An 18,020-nucleotide genomic window follows, 5' to 3' on the forward strand; every position below is an offset into this window, starting at 1 on the left:
CCCTCCGCTGCTCCGGCGCCCAGCCCCCCGGAGCAAGGGGAACGCCTGTTCCCTGGCGCAGGGCTGGACGCGAAGTCTCACTCAGCTCTCGTGCAGTCACCGGGAGTCACCAGCGCAGGGCGGCGAGGGGGCGGCAGGACACAGCTCAGATGAAAACAGCCAGCGGGTGCCGGAAACCGGCTTTGCCATTGGCATGAACCTGGGGCAGTTTTATCCTGCGGGCAGAGCACAGCGCGCTCCGGCAGGGCCCAGGGCCGGCCTTCGGACCGTTCCCAGCCCGTCCTGCAAGGAGCCGCCTGGTCCGTCCTACGGGGGCAGGACAGAGGCTGTCTCCGAATCCTCGAACAGGAAGGGCCCTTGAGAGGTCACCGAGTCCAGCCCCCTGCCCTCACGGCAGGACCCAGCACCACCTAGACCATCCCTGCCAGGTGTCTGTCCAACCTGCTCTTACAGATCTCCAGGGATGGAGACTCCATCCTCCCTCCCCCCAGCAATTTATTCCAGTGTTTCACCACCCGGACAGGTAGGAAGTTTTCTCTGATGTCCAACCTGAACCTCCCTTGCTGCGGTTTAAGCCCATTGCTCCTTGTCCTGTCCTCAGAGGCCACGGAGAACAATTTCCCCCCCTCCTCTCTGTGAGACATAAGAACGGCCGTACTGGGTCAGACCAAAGGTCCATCTAGCCCAGTAGCCTGTCTGCCGACAGTGGCCAGCACCAGGTGGAACGAAGACAACGATCAAGCGATTTGTCTCCTGCCATCCCTCTCCAGCCTCTGACAAACAGAGGCCAGGGACACCATTTTATCCCCTGGCTAATAGCCTTTTATGGACCTAACCTCCAGGAAATTATCTAGCTTCTCTTTAAACTCTGTTATAGTCCTAGCCTTCACAGCCTCCTCTGGCAAGGAGTTCCACAGATTGACTACATGCTGTGTGAAGAAGAACTTTCTTTTATTAGTTTTAAACCTGCTACCCATTAAGATACCCTGAAAACCACTATCCTGTCTCCTCTCAGTCTTCTCCTTTCCCAACTAAACAAGCCCAAGTCTTCCCTTTGAGCTCATGTTCTCTAGACCTGTCATCATTTGTGTTGCTCTTCTCTGGACCGTCTCCCATTTCTCCACATCTTCCCTGAAATGTGGGGCCCAGAACTGGACACGAGACTCCAACTGAGGCCTCATGTGTGCAGCCTGGTCTCAGACCCACCTCCCCTTTGCGTTACGGGCTCTCAGGGACGGTCCTTCATCTGCCCTAATTCCGCTGGGTTCTCGAGCAATGCACTCCATTCCCAGGGGAGAGGATGTGCCGTGCGCACCTCCCTAGGCCTGGGGAAACCGCTGCCGTTGCACAATTGCAAAGCCCCTGGGGGTTATCAGTGACTCCCGGGATAATGCAGACTCCACATGTGTCTCTTTCCCAGGCATTGCTTAGGCTCAAAGGAGAGGGAGTTCTGCTGGAATGACTGGCCAGTGCATGCATCCCTCACTGCCCTCTGCTGGAGGGAATCAGAACCGCCCAACTGTGTGTCAAGGACCTATACTGCCGACAGCTATTGGAGAGTCTACCCTCACTCAAGGAGCAGGTGCCTGGGCTTTGGGGCAGGGACAGCAGAGTTCAGCCTCTGCACCCAGCAGCCCGGGGAACTGCAGCTTGCTGGGGGCTTGTGACAATAGGATACGCGAGGTGGAGTCTGACACAGAACCTCAGATCCAACCCCGTGGGCGTGTGGGAAAATTCTGCTCCGATTCCACCCTCTCACCAGGGCTCAGCGTTCTGGGGAGAGTTCCCGCACGTCTCCTGAGCAGCAGCTTAGAAACCGGGGCTGGAATCTCGTCCCATCCCAGGTCGCCTCTGGGGAAATCCCTGAGTCTTTTTCTGCTGATCACACCTCCCCGTAGGTTCCTACCCCACTCCCCCGCGGCGGATCTCTAGTGCCGGGCAAATCCGCAGATACTGGCTTTGTAGCTAGGGATCAGATGCCGACACAAGGGCTCTGCCCCCCCCCCCTTCAAGCCTCCCAAATCCGCCTCCCTTGGTAACATCCACACGCCGTCATGGGCAAACGCCGGCACCCTGAGAAAAGGGAAACCCCATTTCCCTCCCCCACCCCGGCGCAGAGCGGCTTGTAAATTGGCCCGCAAGACAAGGGCAGTGAAAGGCCCGACGACAGATCCGGGCTGCTCGCTGCCTCGGTAGCGTCTTTTGTTTCTCACGGTGGAGGAACAGCCGAGACCTCATCTGATTCTCATTTCCCCTGACACATGCCCCACCCAGCTCCTCCTCTGAATGGCCTAACGAGGCCCTAATGTGTCCACAAAGATTTCCGGCGCTGGAACATTCGGAAGTGGGTTTTGCCTCCCTCCCCCCGGCTTGGAGGACGGCTGGAGCAGAGTTTTCACTGCGGCATGTCATGAGCATGTAAGAGCCAACGGCCAAGTGCTGAGTAGGCGTTCAAACTGGCCGGCCTGGGGGAGGATGCTGAACAGAGCCAGGCGTCTGGCTTAGCCGCCCCTCGACTCAGTTTCTCGTTTTCGACTGGGCCACGGCCGGAGGCTGCTTCAGGACAAGAGAGAGACAGAGGATGTCTAAGAGCACGTCTGCTGCAGCCCTGGCTCCCAGCTGTGCGCCCCTTTCGGGATGGAACGGCATCCAGGAAGTAATAAAAAGAGGGCTGACTAATTTGGAGTGTGTTGTGTGTGTAGTTGTGCACCAGAACCACAATTCTTGGCATTAAGAACACAAGAGCAGCCAGACAGGCCATGTAGCCCAGGGTCATTGCTGCTGACAGCGGCCAATAACCCAGGTAGAATGAACAGAACAGGAATCTGATCCCGTCACTCGTTCCTTGCTTCTGACAAACAGAGCCCGGAGACACCATTCCTGCCCTGCCTGGCTCATAGCCATTGATGGACCTAACCTCTGTGAATCTATCTAGCTCTTTTTTGAACCCTGTTAAAGTCCTGGGCTTCCCCACATCCTCTGGCAAGGAGTTCCACAGGTTGACTGTGCATCGAGCGAAGAAAAACTTCCTTTGGTTTGTTTTAAACCCGCTCCCTATTCATTTTATTCGGTGCCCCCTAGTTCTTATGTTATGGGAACAAGAAAATTACTTTCCCTTCCTTACATTCTCCACACCAAGCATGATTTTATAGACCTCGATCATATCCCTACAATTCCTCCAAGTGAAGTCGTAGGTAGGTGACACTGACTCCAACAACACGCGTTGGAGTTTCTTTGAAATTACAGGGTGCAGGAGGAAAAAAAACCTCCCAGAAGTTAAGTGAGAATTATGTAACACTTAGAATTTGCACTGTCTTTCTACAGACAGGGAAATGTCCCGCTTGGCTACCAAGATCTAGACAGGTGTCTAATCAATTAGGGAATTAGATGAACACTGATTTTCCTAGTCAGTCCTGGTGCCCAGAGAAATCAGATGACTGTTCCGAACCAGCTGTCTTCTGGTACGTAACCACATTTACTTAACCAATGTATCCAAAACATTCCACTGGGATCTTTAGCGCATGAAAGAGCCACATCTCATGGCTCTGAGGTAATTACCATGGAACAGGACTGTTTAGCCAACAGGAACAGACTGCAAAGAGCCGAGCGTTAGTTTCAGGATGCGTGGCCGGCTCCCCAGCCAAAGCCAGAATTCTACCAACCAGGAAGAAACATGTTGTTACGTTCAGCTTAGAAGCGAAAGAGGAAAAGTGAGAAAAAGACTGAGACGTTCCCTGCCGTGAGCGCGGGGAAAACCCGCTGCCGTTTTCATCCGCCTTTTCCAAAGCTGCAGTCTCACAGCGCAAAACCCCTGTCTCCAATCCCCAGGCTTCCTAGCAACACTAGACGTGCACAAAAACAAGGGAGGGAAGACAGGATGCTGGTGAGGGGGTTAGGGTGCTTGGCTGGGGAGGACAGGGTTGTGGGTTCAAGTCCCACCTCCCGTCAGGTTGGGTTGGGTTGGGTCGGGTCGGGTCTGGTCTGGTCAGGAGGGGACAGCCAAAAGCTTGGCAGCCACAGGGAAGGAGATATAAGGGGTGACTTGAGAGTAAGGTGGTGGGACAAGTTCTGGCATGGCATAGGGGCTAAGGTGCTTGCCTGGGGAGGATAGGGTTATGGGTTCAAGTCCCACAGCCCCCCAGGAACAAAGGCCAGTTTCTTCTTCTCAAGTAGATGTGCCCACTGGAGTTACTGCTCTCTTCCTGTGGCCAACTCTACTTGGTTTCACAGGAAACACCAACGCTGCAGGATCTGGGACTGCAAATTCTGGGGAGCTGCTGTCAGGAACTGCATAGAACCAAAACATGACACAGAATCCCAGGGCAAGACCAACTCCAACCCAGGGTGTGCCTAGACTACAGGGTTTTTGTGAAAAAAGTGGCCTTTTTTCGAAAAAACTTTCCCCTGTGAAAGTAAAGTAAATTGAAAGGAGGAGGCAGTTTTTTCAAGCGCAGAAAACCTCATTTTACGAGGAAGAACGCTTTTTTTTTTAAGTGCCCTTTCGAAAAAAGGCGCGATGGAATGCAAACGGTGTTTTTTCGAAAGCGAGCAGCCAGACTGCCCGGGTGCTCGCTCTTGAAAAAGCTGCTTGCTTTTTTGAAAGCACGGGTTGTAGTCTAGACGCGCTCTTTCGAAAGAGGCTTCCAGTCTAGATGTAGCCCCAGGCCTTTGTCCAGCCGGGACTTACACACCCCTAGGGATGGAGATTCCACCCCTTCCCTAGGGAACCCAGCCCAGGGCTTCCCCACCCACCTAGGGGAATTGTTTGTCCTAATCTCCAACCTAGACCTCCCCCATTGCTCCTCTTTCTGGCACCTGCCCCCACTGAGACCAGCCTCTCTCCAGCCTCTTTGGACCCCCCTGCAGGGCTCAATTCTGCTTTCCCTTATAGCTGTGTCATATTCAGGAGTAACTAACCCCCTGACATCAGAGGAGCGCGGGCTAAAACGGAGGAGAGCTGAGAGCAAGCCCATGTAACTGATGGGAATCCATACACTGGCCACAGGCTTGCTCTGACTAGATCTAGGCTCACCGGATGGAACAGCCAAAGCCCTCTACAAATGCGGCACGAGGGCTTAGTTTAAGCCAACAGCCCTGAGCACAGAAGCCTAAATTCAGGCTAGAAGAAGGGTTCCCGTTATCTCCTCTGTGGCTGCAGCGCACCTGGGCCGCCAAGGCACACAGCCCACGGGTGGCTTCCTACTCACTCACGCCACGGGGTGCGTTCCGCACCTTTACCGGCGCCTTCCCAAAAACGCCTCGGTTCCCTCTGCAACGGCTGATCTCCAAGCAAAGTGCAAAGCTACCAAACAAAGACCCAAGAGGGGGCCAGGAACTATTTGGAGACTAGGACAAGAAGCAAGGGGCTGAAACTGCAACAAGAGAGGTTTAGGTTGGACATCAGGAAAAACTTCCTGCCTGTCAGGGTGGTGAAACACTGGAATAAATTTCCTGGGGGGTTGTGGAATCTCCATCCCTGGAGATATTTAAGAGCAGATTGGACAGATACCTGTCAGGGATGCTCTAGATGGTGCTTGGTCCTGCAATGAGGGCAAGGACCCTTGATGATCTCGCAAGGTCCCTTCCAGGTTCTATGATTTTAGTTTGTGCAGTTCTAAACCCGTTTGTGATTAAACTCACGTGCGGTCAGTCAGATACCGTAAAATCTCGAATATAATGCGCACTTTTTTCCAAGGTTTTTTGGGTCAAAGTTGGGGTGCGCATTATATAAAGGAGTTACCGTTTAAAGTTTTATTTTGGCAGTTCCACGCCGATGCCACGCTAAGATGGCATCTTTGTTCGAGGCAACGCTTGCTGGCGCTCTTTCCGACTCTGCTATGCCATCAAATTCGCAGCTGGCAGCTTTGTACCATGAGCCTCAACATAGCTAACTACCTTAAGTTTTTCAGCTTTAGTGTAAGATCGTCGACAACTCAAGGTATCACTAAGAATCGATATTTTCGAATTTAAAGGCAATAGAGCGTCGAAACACCACGTAGTCTATAGTCATACGCTCATGTGCAATCAACCAGCAATACAAAAAGGCAGGAAATACGATGTACCAGCAAACCATAGACTTGCAAAAGTCAGGGTGCGCATTATATATAGGAGTATAGATTTGTCCATTATTATCAAATTCAAAAGCCAGGGTGCGCCTTATACATTGGTGCACATTATATTTGAGATTTTACGGTAGTTAAAAAATCCCAACCACCCTGCCTAGTCTTTTAGACTGAATCTAAAAGGCAAAGGATTTGTGCTCTGCAGGTCAGTTGGCATTAACCCAGGCATTCTGCGTTGGCTTTTGGAGCCAGGGCCCGGCCCCAGCAAGACCTGACCAGAACAGATTCTGGGGGACGGAGTTCCGGCTCTTCCCGGCGGAGCTCAGATTGTATTGTCCTCGCTCATAGTCAGAGAGGGAAGACAGCTGTGTGTGGCGTATCCCTGCCAGCAGCCCTGGGCTGTGTAAAATTCTGGGTGAGGCATTCTGCAGGTCAGATAATCCTAAAGGGTCCCTTTTGGCCTTCACATCCCAAGAGCCCCCCACACAAAGCACCAACACCGTAAAGAACAAGGCTTTGCATTTCCACAGCACTGCCACCAGAAGAGGGCAAAGGGCTGTTCTGACAGTCACTGCTCCCCCTGCGCAGATGGGGAAACTGAGGCATAGAGGGAGTGACGTGCCCAAGGCCCCAAACAAAGTCAACGGCAGGGCTGTAAATAGAACCTAGCAGCGGAGACACCCAGCCAGCGGTCTAACCACTAGGCCTGCTTCCCCTCTCAGGTCTATCTCCCCTCTCGGCACCCCACCTTCAACTCCGTCCGCGTCTCGGGCTCGCTCAGCGGAGGTGGTGCTGCTGGAGGCGTGGTTGGAGGGTAACGCTGGCCCTTGCGCTATTAACGCATGTAGAAGGGGGATTTTGAGATTCCTAAGGCTGATTTTTAGTCCTCGGATGCTGTGACTACGCGTTGGGGTTCCCCCGACTCCTGCACCCCCGTAATGGCACGAACAGACTCCACCAGCCAGTAGAACAGAGGGAGTTATTGCTTCTCCAGGATACAGCACAGCACAGATGTAATTTGGTTACAGGGCAGGCCTAAGATGCCTCAGCCCCCCTTGATATGGGGGATACTGGGCCCCTAAATTCCAGCCCCTTTCCTAGGCTGTCTCCTCCATGATCCCAGACCGAAAACTCACTCTCTTCCAGCCCTGCCCCCCAGCCAGGGGCAGCCTTCCACCTTCCTTTGTTTCTCCCCATGGGGGGTAGCTGATCAGACAGGTTTGGAGCCCCCTTTGCATAATGACTCGTGTTACAGACAGCGGAGGTCGCCACAGCCCTAGCAAGTTACCCCCACTACGTCACAGATGCATGCACTGAAGCTGTCTGCCTGTTGCATGGAATGGGAGCATGCGGTAGTGAGCGGTCCGGCTGTTTCCCGATGCCAGCGACTGAGCCTGACGACCGGGACCGAGCTGGGTGGGATGCTGCTTCGACTCCAAGAACGGCAGATTGTAAACCCAGCAGGGACTGCTGTTTGCATCTAGTCTGACCTGCCTCACACAGGCCACGGGGCCGCCCTGAAACACTTCCAACAGCAGCTCTTTTAGGAACACACCCACTCGCGACTGAACCATCGCCAGCGATGGAGAGAGGAACCCTCTCGACTTCAGGATGGCTTGTGACACTGTTGCGTGGGGCTCTCTCATGAGCAAAGGAGGGGGAAACAACCCAGCTGGAGGGACCATAAGGTATAAACCGGACTGGAAAACCCACACTCCCACACCCCACTATACATATCTTGGCTCTGTTATTTCTACTCCAGCTCACCATTTGATGAAGTGGGTTTCATGATACTACATATATTTTTGTTAGTCTCTAAAGGGACACAAAGCTACTCATTGGCTGTGTCTACACTGGCCACTTATTCCGGAAAATCAGCCGCTTTTCCGGAATAACTTGCCAGCTGTCTACACTGGCGCCTTGAATTTCCGGAAAAGCACTGACGATCTACTGTAAGAAATCAGTCGCTTTTCCGGAAATACTATGCTGCTCCCTTTCGGGCAAAAGTCCTTTTTCCGGAAAACTGTTCCGGAAACGGGCCCGTGTAGACAGCACAGTCGTGTTTTCCGCAAAAAAGTCCCGATCGCGAAAATGACGATTGGGGCTTTTTTGCGGAAAAGCGTGTCTACATTGGCACGGACGCTTTTCCGGAAAAAGTGCTTTTCCGGAAAAGCATCCTGCCAATGTAGACGCGCTTTTTCCGGAAATACGTATAATGGAAAACTGTTCCGTTTTCAGCATTTCCGGAAAATCGTGCCAATGTAGACGGAGCCCTCGTGTTTAAAGTTACAGACTAAAACAGTCTAAGACAGTGCTCACTAACCAGTCGATCGGGATCTACTGGGAGATCTTGGAACCTGTGACAGGGGATCCTGACCGGTTTGGCTGGGAGGCTGTCAAGTGCTGGCCCTTCATCTGCCCCCCTCAGCACTGCCGTGCTGCTCTGGCCATGGGCCTTGGAAGTGCCTCTCGCCCCTGGGATCCTGCTGCGTGCTGTGCAGGGCACTGGAAGAAGAGGAAGGGGGGCTGCTGATGTCAAGGTGCCCCTCCTGCCACCCTGTACCCCAACTCCATAGAGCAGAGGAGAGGCAGGGATGGAGGCTGCTTTTGGGAGTGGTGCCTTAGCACCGCTGCACCACCACCGGCGGTAAGCGGTGCCCAGCTGGAGCCAACATTCCGAACCCCGGCCCCCGTCCTGAGCCCCTCCTGCACCTCCAAACCCTTGCCCCCAGCCTGATAAAAGTGAGCGAGAATGGGGGAGGGAGGATGGAGTGAGCAGGGGCGGGGCCTCGGAGAAGGGGCGGGAAGGAGGCGGGGCCAGGGTGTTTGGGTTTGAGGTAGATCCTGGATTGCACTGAAATTCAAAAAGTGATCTCGTGCTTAAAAAGGTTGGAGACCGCTGGCCTAAGACGTACTCCGAGAGCAATTACCAATAGACTGGAAGGGTAAACTGAGTGGAGTCCCACAGGAATCTATTCTAGGCAGCATCTCCAGAAATCATTTGTTTAGCGGCATAGACAGCACACTGCTGAAGTGTGTGGATAATACCAACACACACGATTAAAGGTCTAGAAAACAAAAGCTGCCCGGGAGGAGGGAAAACACTGGGCTTGTTTCTCCTGGAGAAGACGGAGGTGGCACATGTCAATGGTCCTTAAAGACGTACAGAAAGGAGGGGGGTAAATTGTTCTCTCTGCCCACCGAGGACAGGACAAGAAGCAAGGGGCTTAAACTGCAGCAAGGGAGGTTTTGGTTGGACATTCGGAAAAGCTTCCTGCCTGCCAAGATGGTTAAACACTGGAATAAATTGCTGAGGGACGCTGTGGAGTCTCCATCACTGGAGGTTTTTAAGAGCAGGTTCGTTAGACAAATCCAAGGCAGGGACGGTCTAGCTCGGGGCTACTCAACTTTGGAAGCGCCAGGGGCCACAAGGATACCCACAGCTCAGGCCGAGGGCCACAGCTTAAGTGTGGTTGCATGCACATGCAAATATATATGCAAATATATGCAAATAGCTTCTTTCCCACTGACGGGCATGAATACAAAGATGAAGGCAAGACTACACAACACGCTGGCCCCATTTAAGTCAGTTCTGCTGGTATTAATAAAACGCAATATTCACCCATATTGACAGTGCTTTACATGAGCAATTGACAGTCCAGGAATGTCACTACTAAAATGCCTCTCAACAGCAGACCATGATATTGACGACTTTTCTGTTTTGGCTTCACAACAGTCCAGGAATTGAACTACGAAAACATATATCAACCCAAACCGCACCGTAAACCCGAAACTGCACCGCGGGCTGCAAACAAACGCGCCCCCTGCTTGCATGGATGTGCCCCCCGAGGCAAAGCCCCCCTCCTCAGCTTTGGGGAGCCCCCGCCACCCTATTGGGCTGGAGCACACAAAATCTACTAGCCTCCCCCGCCCCCCCAGGCTCTGGTGTGCGAGCGGAACGAGGGGAGGGTCTTTCCCCTCACTTGGGGGCTACATGAGTGTGGGGGTTTTTTGCGTCTCACTTGAGTGCAGCCCCCGACTGATTTTTCTGTGGGTCAGCAGCCCCCAACCCAAAAAAGGTTCCTCGCCCCTGCGCTAGAAAGTAACCCAACCAGGCCTGCGTCTGACAGGGCAGCGGCGTTGCAAACTCCCTCCCCCTCACAAAAGGACAAGCATCCAGGACAGGGGCTGGCGGAGCGGGGCCATGCCATTTCCCAAAGCAGGCGGCTCCCCGGCTTCCCCCTCTCTCTGGATCACGCACGGCGCCGCAGCAAGCAGCTCGACTATTTACCCTCCCAGGCGGGCGCCGAGTCCCACGCCCTGCCCTGGGGTGTCAGGGTCGCAGGGTCGCTGGAGCCATCTGCCCTGGGAGGGGTGTTTCTGGGCGGCCAGTTTGGAACGTGCCAGGACCAGGGCATTTCTCTGCCGCCCAGAGCCAGCTGCTGTCAGATCCCATGCAAGTGCCAGCAGTAGAGCTGGAGGGATGGCTGGACCCGCTCCCCTGACAATCAGCCCCAGCTGGCTTTTAGCCCAAGCAGTAGAGGGTCATGCACTAAGCGCCAGAGGTCACCGGTTCGGTTCTGCCTGTCGGCGTAACACCAACTCTCTGCCGAGCAGCCTGGCCCTTACTAGGGGTGTGAAATATCAGCTAATTGGACAGCCAGTACCCTCATGGATTCTTAGCGGTTACTCGACTGTCCTACAGTCCCCCGGGCGGGCGGTAGCCAGTGTGCTCCAGCCCCACTCCGCGTTGCTGCCTGTTTCAGAGGCTGCAGCGTGGGGTGCCAGGTGGAAGCTGGCCCAGGAGGGGAGCCGGTTTAAAAACCAGCTGCCCTTGTGAACCGTCTGCCTGTTGTCCCGCGCTGCTGCTTCTCAGACAGAGGCAGCAGCCCCTGTCTAGGGCAGGTCTAAGCTCCCGGACCCTGCGGGAGCCAGAACTAAACAGGGCTGCTAATACACTTTCAGTGCAGAGCCAGGGGGTAGGTCCCCGACCCGGCCCAAGCCAGGACTCAGCTGGGCTGCTGGCCAGCCTGCTAAAAATGTACTGGCAAGCGGGGGGAGGGAAATGCGTGTCGACTATAGCATTAACCTGTCAGCTTTGAGGGATCCGCTAATCGACTGCACTGTCCACCCCTAGTCCTTACCTGGCTCCTTTATCAGGCATCCAAGCACTTCCAGTCTCTAGCCTTTGGGAAGGGAACCGGCGGCTTTAGGAACATCCAAACCTGCCCCTCCCCATCCGGGGGAGGGGGGGAAAATACAACGCTTGCCAGCGTCCCAATGTAGGGGGGAGATATTCGGGCTGCTGCCAGAAATCCTGGGAGCCAGGATGCAGCTGACGAAGCTTCCCCGCGGTTCTCCTACCCAAGGGGCTTTCTCTGGTGGCGTCCAGCACCCTGGCTCTGCCCCCGGAGTACCGGGGGGCTTTGGCGCTGTCTAAAGGGGGAGCAGGCTCTATCTGCCCCCGTAGTACCGGGGGGCTTTGGCGCTGTCTAGAGGGGGAGCGGGCTCTATCTGCCACCATAGTACCCCGGCTCGGGATCGACTGGCTCCCGATCCCCGTCCGAGCTGGCCGCTCGCACCCTAGGAAGGCTGGCTCCTGCGAGGCAGCGTGGGCCATGCAGAGCAGGCCGGTCACTGCAGCTGGCCCGGAGGCATGTGCCCTGGGAGTGGGGGGGGGGGAGAGGCATCTCGGGTGCATGGGTGAGGGAAGCCCTGGCTCTGCGTGTGTGTGTGGGGGGGCTCCTCGAGGGCTGTCCCCGCCAGACAGAGCCGGGCACGTGGGACGGACCGAGGAGCTCTCTCGCCGCACCCCAGGACCAGCCCCGTCCCCAACTCTGTCTTTTGCCCCCCCACAGCCCCATCCCCAACTCTGTCCCTTACCCCCCCGCAAGCCCCGTCGCCAGCCCCCCCCACCAGCCCCGTCGCCAACTCTGTCCCTTACTCCCCCCCGCCAGCCCCGTCCCCAACTCTGTCCCCTGCCCCCCACCAGCCCCGTCCCCCACTCTGTCCCCTGCCCCCCACCAGCCCTGTCCCCCACTCTGTCCCCTGCCCCCCACCAGCCCTGTCCCCTGCCCCCTACCAGCCCCGTCCCCAACTCTGTCCCTTGTGCCCCCCCAGCCCCGTCCCCAACTCTGCCCCCCCCCCCCCCGAGCCAGCCCCCTCCCGGCCCCGAGTCGAGGTTCCCTGGCCTGTGTCCAGCCGGCGGAGGGGGGGGGGGGCTGCTGGCCTCGGGACTCTGGATCTGCCCCCCCGCTCGGCTCCCGCGGCCCCCAGCCGACGGGTCCCTTGCGCTCCGCGGCGGCCCGGGGCGCAGCGCTCACCTCTCATGGTTCACGCCGGGCTCCGGGCGAGCGCGCCCCGGGGAGAGGAAGGCACCAGGGCGGCAGGCGGGTCAGCCCTGGCCCCCAGCCACCGCCCCGCCCTCCGTGCGCCGCGCCGGGGGCCGCTCTCCCCGCGGGCATCCCCGTGCGCCCCCGCTCCTCGCTCCGCAGCCGGCCCGCGCCCTGCCGTCTCCCCGCGGCTCCCAGGGCGCCGGCCGGCCTGCGGGAGCCGGGCAGCGCGCTGGGCCGAGCGGTCCCGTCTGCAGCGGGCAGACTCTGCCGGCGGCCGCCCCCTCCCGACCGGCTTAATTGCTAACAAATGTCCGGGGGGGCCGCCCCCGAGCCCGGCTGGCTCTGCCCATGCACGGAAGGCGGGGGAGGTTGGAGCCCCCCAGCCTGGGGGGAGGGAGACGGGCCTGTCCGTCCTAGGGGCCGGATCCTGAGCTGAGCGTCCACCTCGCTGGGGGGCAGCTTTCCCAGTGAGTCCAATAGGGGCCATTCTGATCTGGGGTGCTGTGGGTCACGGGGGGGGGGGGAGCAGAGATGCCTTAACCCTTTGGCTTTGCACAAAAGCATCCATGGCCAATCTAGACACGATTTTGCGCAAGAAAGTCCCGATCCTCATTTTCGCCATCGGGGCTTTTTTGCACATAATAGTTCTTACCTGTCTACACTGGCCCTCTTGTGCAAAAGCATTTGTGCAAGAGGGCTTTTTCCCGAGCGGGAGTGTATTTGCACAAGAAGACTGACAATCATACATGAGATCGTCCATGTTCTTGCGCAAATTCAAGCGCCCAGTGTAGACAGCTGGTAAGTTTTTGCGCTTTTGCGCAAAAACTTGCCAGTCTAGATGCAGCCTCAGAGTCTATAAGGCACCCCTTCCTTGCAGGGTGAGATGGCCCTTGGGTCATAGGGCAGCATGGCCTTCCTCTCCAGCATCTAGCCTAGACTGAGCTAAGCTGCTCTCTTTTATACGGCCACCGGAGCAGAACCCCCTCTCCCCCCCCATGTGGTAGGTCCCGTTCCTGGCCTCAGCTACCAGAACAGGCCCCGCCCCCCGCCCGCCACGTGACAGCCCCAACCACTGGAGCAGGCGTCCCCGGCCCCCGGCGCCAGTGGCTCCCTCACCACACTGTCTCAGCTGGCCCCACCCACCGGAGCAGCCGCCTGCCACGCGAGCGCTGCCACGCGACTCTCCAGAGGAGGTGGGAGGGGGAAGAATTTGATGTGCCTGGCCGCGCAGGCGCGCACCTCCGCGGGAACGATGGGCTGAGGTCAATAGGCCGCCGTTCAATAAGGACAAGTGCAAAGGGCTCCACTGAGGAAGGACGGACCAGTCCATGTCACACACACAAAGGCGAAGCGACGGCCCAGGAAGGAGCCCTGCGGCAGGACGTCTGCCCTGTACTGGCCCTGTAAGAGCAAAAACCCAGCCCTGAGCAAGGGCAGCGAGAGAAGCCCCAGCTGAGGCGTTATTGCTGATTAGGGCCCAGCTGGGGGCTGTATAAAGGAGGGCTCCTGGCGGGAGAGAAGGACTCTTGCTGGAGAACAGAAAGGATCTGGCTGCCAGGGAAGCAGGAGGTTTCCTGGCCATAGAGCCGGTCTGGGGAAAGTCAGGCAGAGCTGGGGGAGCCTTGGCCTGGGCTGAAGCAAGGCCCGAGGGGCACTAGGGCTGCAGGGAGGTAGCCAGGGGAGGCAAAGGCAGCAGGTCTACACCCCTTTGCCAGCGCTGAGTGGCCATTTCAGATTGCAGTTAGCCCCTGAGGCAGGGGCTAGATGAAGACTGGCAGTGGGGCACTGGAGCAAGGAGGGTCTGGAGAACTGGGTGTTCCCTGGGGACAGGAGGACCCTGGAGGGGAGGACCCTGGAGGGCAGAGACTGACAAACACCCTCCTGGAAGGGGGCTGAGAGTCACTGGAGCGGGCGTTGCCGGAGGGCTGTGCCCTGGAGAGAGCGCCATGGTCTGGAAGGGAGCGTGTGGAGTGAAGCCAAGGGGAGACACCAGCCCAAGGAAGGTGTCCTGTGGGCATGTGAGCTAATTCCCAAGGCTACTGGAAGGAGCCGCCGTGGCGGTGAGTCCACCCGCTGCCAGGCTCAGAGCGGGCCACACGCTGAACACGAGTCAACAGTGCGGCGCTGTTGCAAAAAAACCAAATGTGATTCTGGGTGGAATTAACGGGTGTAGAGAGTCAGACACGAGAAGTCGTTCTTCCGCTCTGCTCTGCGCTGAGTAGGGCTTGGTTGGAGTGTTGGGTCCGGTTCTGGGCACCCCATTGCAGGAAAGAGGTGGAGAAACTGGTGAAGGTCCAGAGAAGAGCAACACAAATGATGAAAGGTCTCGAGAACATGAGCTCTGAGGGGAGGCTGCAGGAATTGGGCTTGTTTCGGTTGGAAAGGAGAAGACTGAGAGGGGACGTGAGAGCAGCTTTCAAGTATCTAAAAGGATGTCACAAGGAGGAGGGAGAAAAATTGTTCTCCCTGGCCTGTGAGGATAGGACAAAGGGGGAGGGGGAAGGCTGCCAGTACTCCAGACGAAAAGTTGTTGAGGTTTGACAGCCGGTGCTAGTACTGCGTACTGGGCAGCACATCACAAAAAAGCACCGGTCCAGAGAAGAGCAACAAACACGATGAAAGGTTTAGAGCAGTGTTTCTCAACCTTTTTCTTATAAAGTACCCCCTTTAAAAAGATAAGTATTCTCAGTACCTACAGTTTTCAGACACAACAATTTTTTCCTACCATTGCACCACATTTGGGTAAACAACTTAATCGTAGCCAGGCAGGCAAAGAAAACTTTCGGAGTAGAAAGTACAAAAATAAGAAAGCGCTCTAAAACTTAGAACAAAAATTCCGTTTTCTCCAAATTTCGGTTGTCGATGTACTCCTGCACTTCTCTCGAGTACCTCAAGGCTACTTGAAACACTGGTTTAGAGAACATGAGCTATGAGGCAAGGTTGAAGAAATTGGGCTAGTTTAGGTTGAAAAAGAGAAGACTGAGAGGGGACATGATAGCACCTTTCAAGTACCTAAAAGGGGTGTGTGGCGGTGTCGGGGTTCCCCTGCCTCCTGCACCCCCATAATGGCACAGACTCCCCCAGCCAGTAGAACAGAGGGAGTTTATTGCTTCTCCAGGATACAGCACAGCACAGATGCCATCTGGTAACAGGGCAGGCCTAGGATGCCTCAGCCCCCCCTTGAGATGGGGGAGACTGGGCCCCTAAATCCCAGCCCCGTGCTTAGGCTGCTTCCTCCATGATACCAGCCAGAAACTCAAACTCTCCTCCAGCCCTGCCCCCCAGCCAGGTGCTGGTCTCGCCCTCCCTTTGTCTCCCTCCCTGGGAGGCTGAGCCGGGGTGTCTGGGTTAATCCACATTTGGGAGAATCAGTGAGAATCTCCCATCCCAGCGCAGGGAGACCCGGGATCACAGAGCAGACAGCCTCCCACTACATCACGGGGTGTTACAAGGAGGAAGGAGAAAAATGGTTCTCCTTTGCCTCTGAGGACAGGACAAGAAGCAAGGGGCTGAAACTGCAGCAAGGGAGGTTTAGGTTGGACATTAGGAAAAACTTCCTGCCTGTCAGGGTGGTGAAACACTGGAATAAGTTGCCTGGGGCGGTTGTGGAATCTCCATCCCTGGGGATATTTCAGAGCAGGCTGGACAGACACCTGTCAGGGATGGTCTAGGTGCTTGGCCCTGCCGTGAGGGCAGGGGACTGGACTTGATGACCTCTCAAGGTCCCTCCCAGTCCTGTGATTCTATCCATCAGGCACCCAAATATTGCTGAGGCTCTGGGCCTGAACAAGCCCCCACCTACAGCAGGATGCCCCCGCGGGGCTGGATTTGAACCCGTGACCAAGGGGCATGCAACACCTCAGGGACCACAGAGCCATCTCCCAAGTGCTACGCTTCCAGCCAAGCTCACGTCCAGACACAACCCCAAGCTCCTGCAGGAGCCTAGTGAGACAAAAAGCCCTGGGGGTATTAAGGCAGCTCCAGGACGTTAGAGACCGGGGTGGGCAAAATGTGGCCGGCAGGCCAGGGACGGCCCATCAAAGCTTCAGATCTGGCTCGCCACCAATGTAGCGGGTCCCCAAGGGCCGGCCCTCGGCCGTGCCCCATACGCTGCTCAAAGCCTGGGCACCTCTGTGCTCCGCGCCCAGTGGTGGGATGGCTCCCCACACTGCCCCTGCCCCCTCAAATCCTCGCAGCCCCCACTGGCAGCACAGAGTTGCACAGGCTGGCCCCGTTTGAGAGCCGTGTGGGGCACAGCAGGGCAGGGAGCCTGCCCAGGGAACCGCCTAGGATCCGTGCCTCCCGGCCAGAGCCTGCACCTGGCACCTCGCCTCCGCCCCACCCTCCAACTCCCTGCCACCACCCAAGCCCGCTGCACCCCCTCACAATCTTCCCTTGCACCCAGCCCCTCCCCCAGACCTTGCACTCCCTCTGGCACCTCAACCCCCTACTTCACCCAAATTCCTTCCAGACCCCACAGCCCCCTCCTGTGCCCCAATCCCCTACCCTGAGCCCCCTTCTGCACCCAGCCTCTGTCCCAGACCCCACAGCCCCCTCCTGTGCCCCAATCCCCTACCCTGAGCCCCCTTCTGCACCCAGCCTCTGTCCCAGACCCCACACTCCCCTCCTGTGCCCCAATCCCCTACCCTGAGCCCCCTTCTGCACCCAGCCTCTGTCCCAGACCCCACACTCCCCTCCTGTGCCCCAATCCCCTACCCTGAGCCCCCTTCTGCACCCAGCCTCTGTCCCAGACCCCACACCCCCCTCCTGTGCCCCAATCCCCTACCCTGAGCCCCCTTCTGCACCCAGCCTCTGTCCCAGACCCCACACCCCCCTCCTGTGCCCCAATCCCCTACCCTGAGCCCCCTTCTGCATCCAGCCTCTGTCCCAGACCCCACACCCCCCTCCTGTGCCCCAATCCCCTACCCTGAGCCCCCTTCTGCATCCAGCCTCTGTCCCAGACCCCACACTCCCCTCCTGTGCCCCAATCCCCTACCCTGAGCTCCCTTCTGCACCCAGCCTCTGTCCCAGACCCCACACTCCCCTCCAGTGCCCCAATCCCCTACCCTGAGCTCCCTTCTGCACCCAGCCTCTGTCCCAGACCCCACACTCCCCTCCAGTGCCCCAATCCCCTACCCTGAGCCCCCTTCTGCACCCAGCCTCTGTCCCAGACCCCACACTCCCCTCCTGTGCCCCAATCCCCTACCCTGAGCCCCCTTCTGCACCCAGCCTCTGTCCCAGACCCCACACTCCCCTCCTGTGCCCCAATCCCCTACCCTGAGCCCCCTTCTGCACCCAGCCTCTGTCCCAGACCCCACACTCCCCTCCTGTGCCCCAATCCCCTACCCTGAGCCCCCTTCTGCACCCAGCCTCTGTCCCAGACCCCACACTCCCCTCCTGTGCCCCAATCCCCTACCCTGAGCCCCCTTCTGCACCCAGCCTCTGTCCCAGACCCCACACTCCCCTCCTGTGCCCCAATCCCCTACCCTGAGCCCCCTTCTGCACCCAGCCTCTGTCCCAGACCCCACACCCCCCTCCTGTGCCCCAATCCCCTACCCTGAGCCCCCTTCTGCACCCAGCCTCTGTCCCAGACCCCACACCCCCCTCCTGTGCCCCAATCCCC

General features: G+C 57.4%; 1 protein-coding gene across 2 annotated transcripts in view; it reads right to left on the reverse strand.

Annotated features, from left to right (window-relative positions):
- Positions 1-12,584, reverse strand: part of SCARA3 (scavenger receptor class A member 3) — a 30,432-nt gene extending 17,848 nt beyond the window's left edge. The window contains exon 1 of one of the 2 annotated variants that reach the window (XM_075925953.1): positions 12,386-12,584. In XM_075925953.1, coding sequence (XP_075782068.1) covers positions 12,386-12,392 — 7 coding nt within the window. In that variant the 5' untranslated portion in view covers positions 12,393-12,584. The remainder of the gene's footprint in view (positions 1-12,385) is intronic. The other variant, XM_075925952.1, reaches the window with a different exon arrangement.
- Between the last annotated feature and the right edge of the window lie 5,436 nt (positions 12,585-18,020).

The sequence above is a fragment of the Pelodiscus sinensis genome, chromosome 3, assembly GCF_049634645.1.
Source record: "Pelodiscus sinensis isolate JC-2024 chromosome 3, ASM4963464v1, whole genome shotgun sequence".
Taxonomy (NCBI): Eukaryota; Metazoa; Chordata; order Testudines; family Trionychidae; genus Pelodiscus; species Pelodiscus sinensis.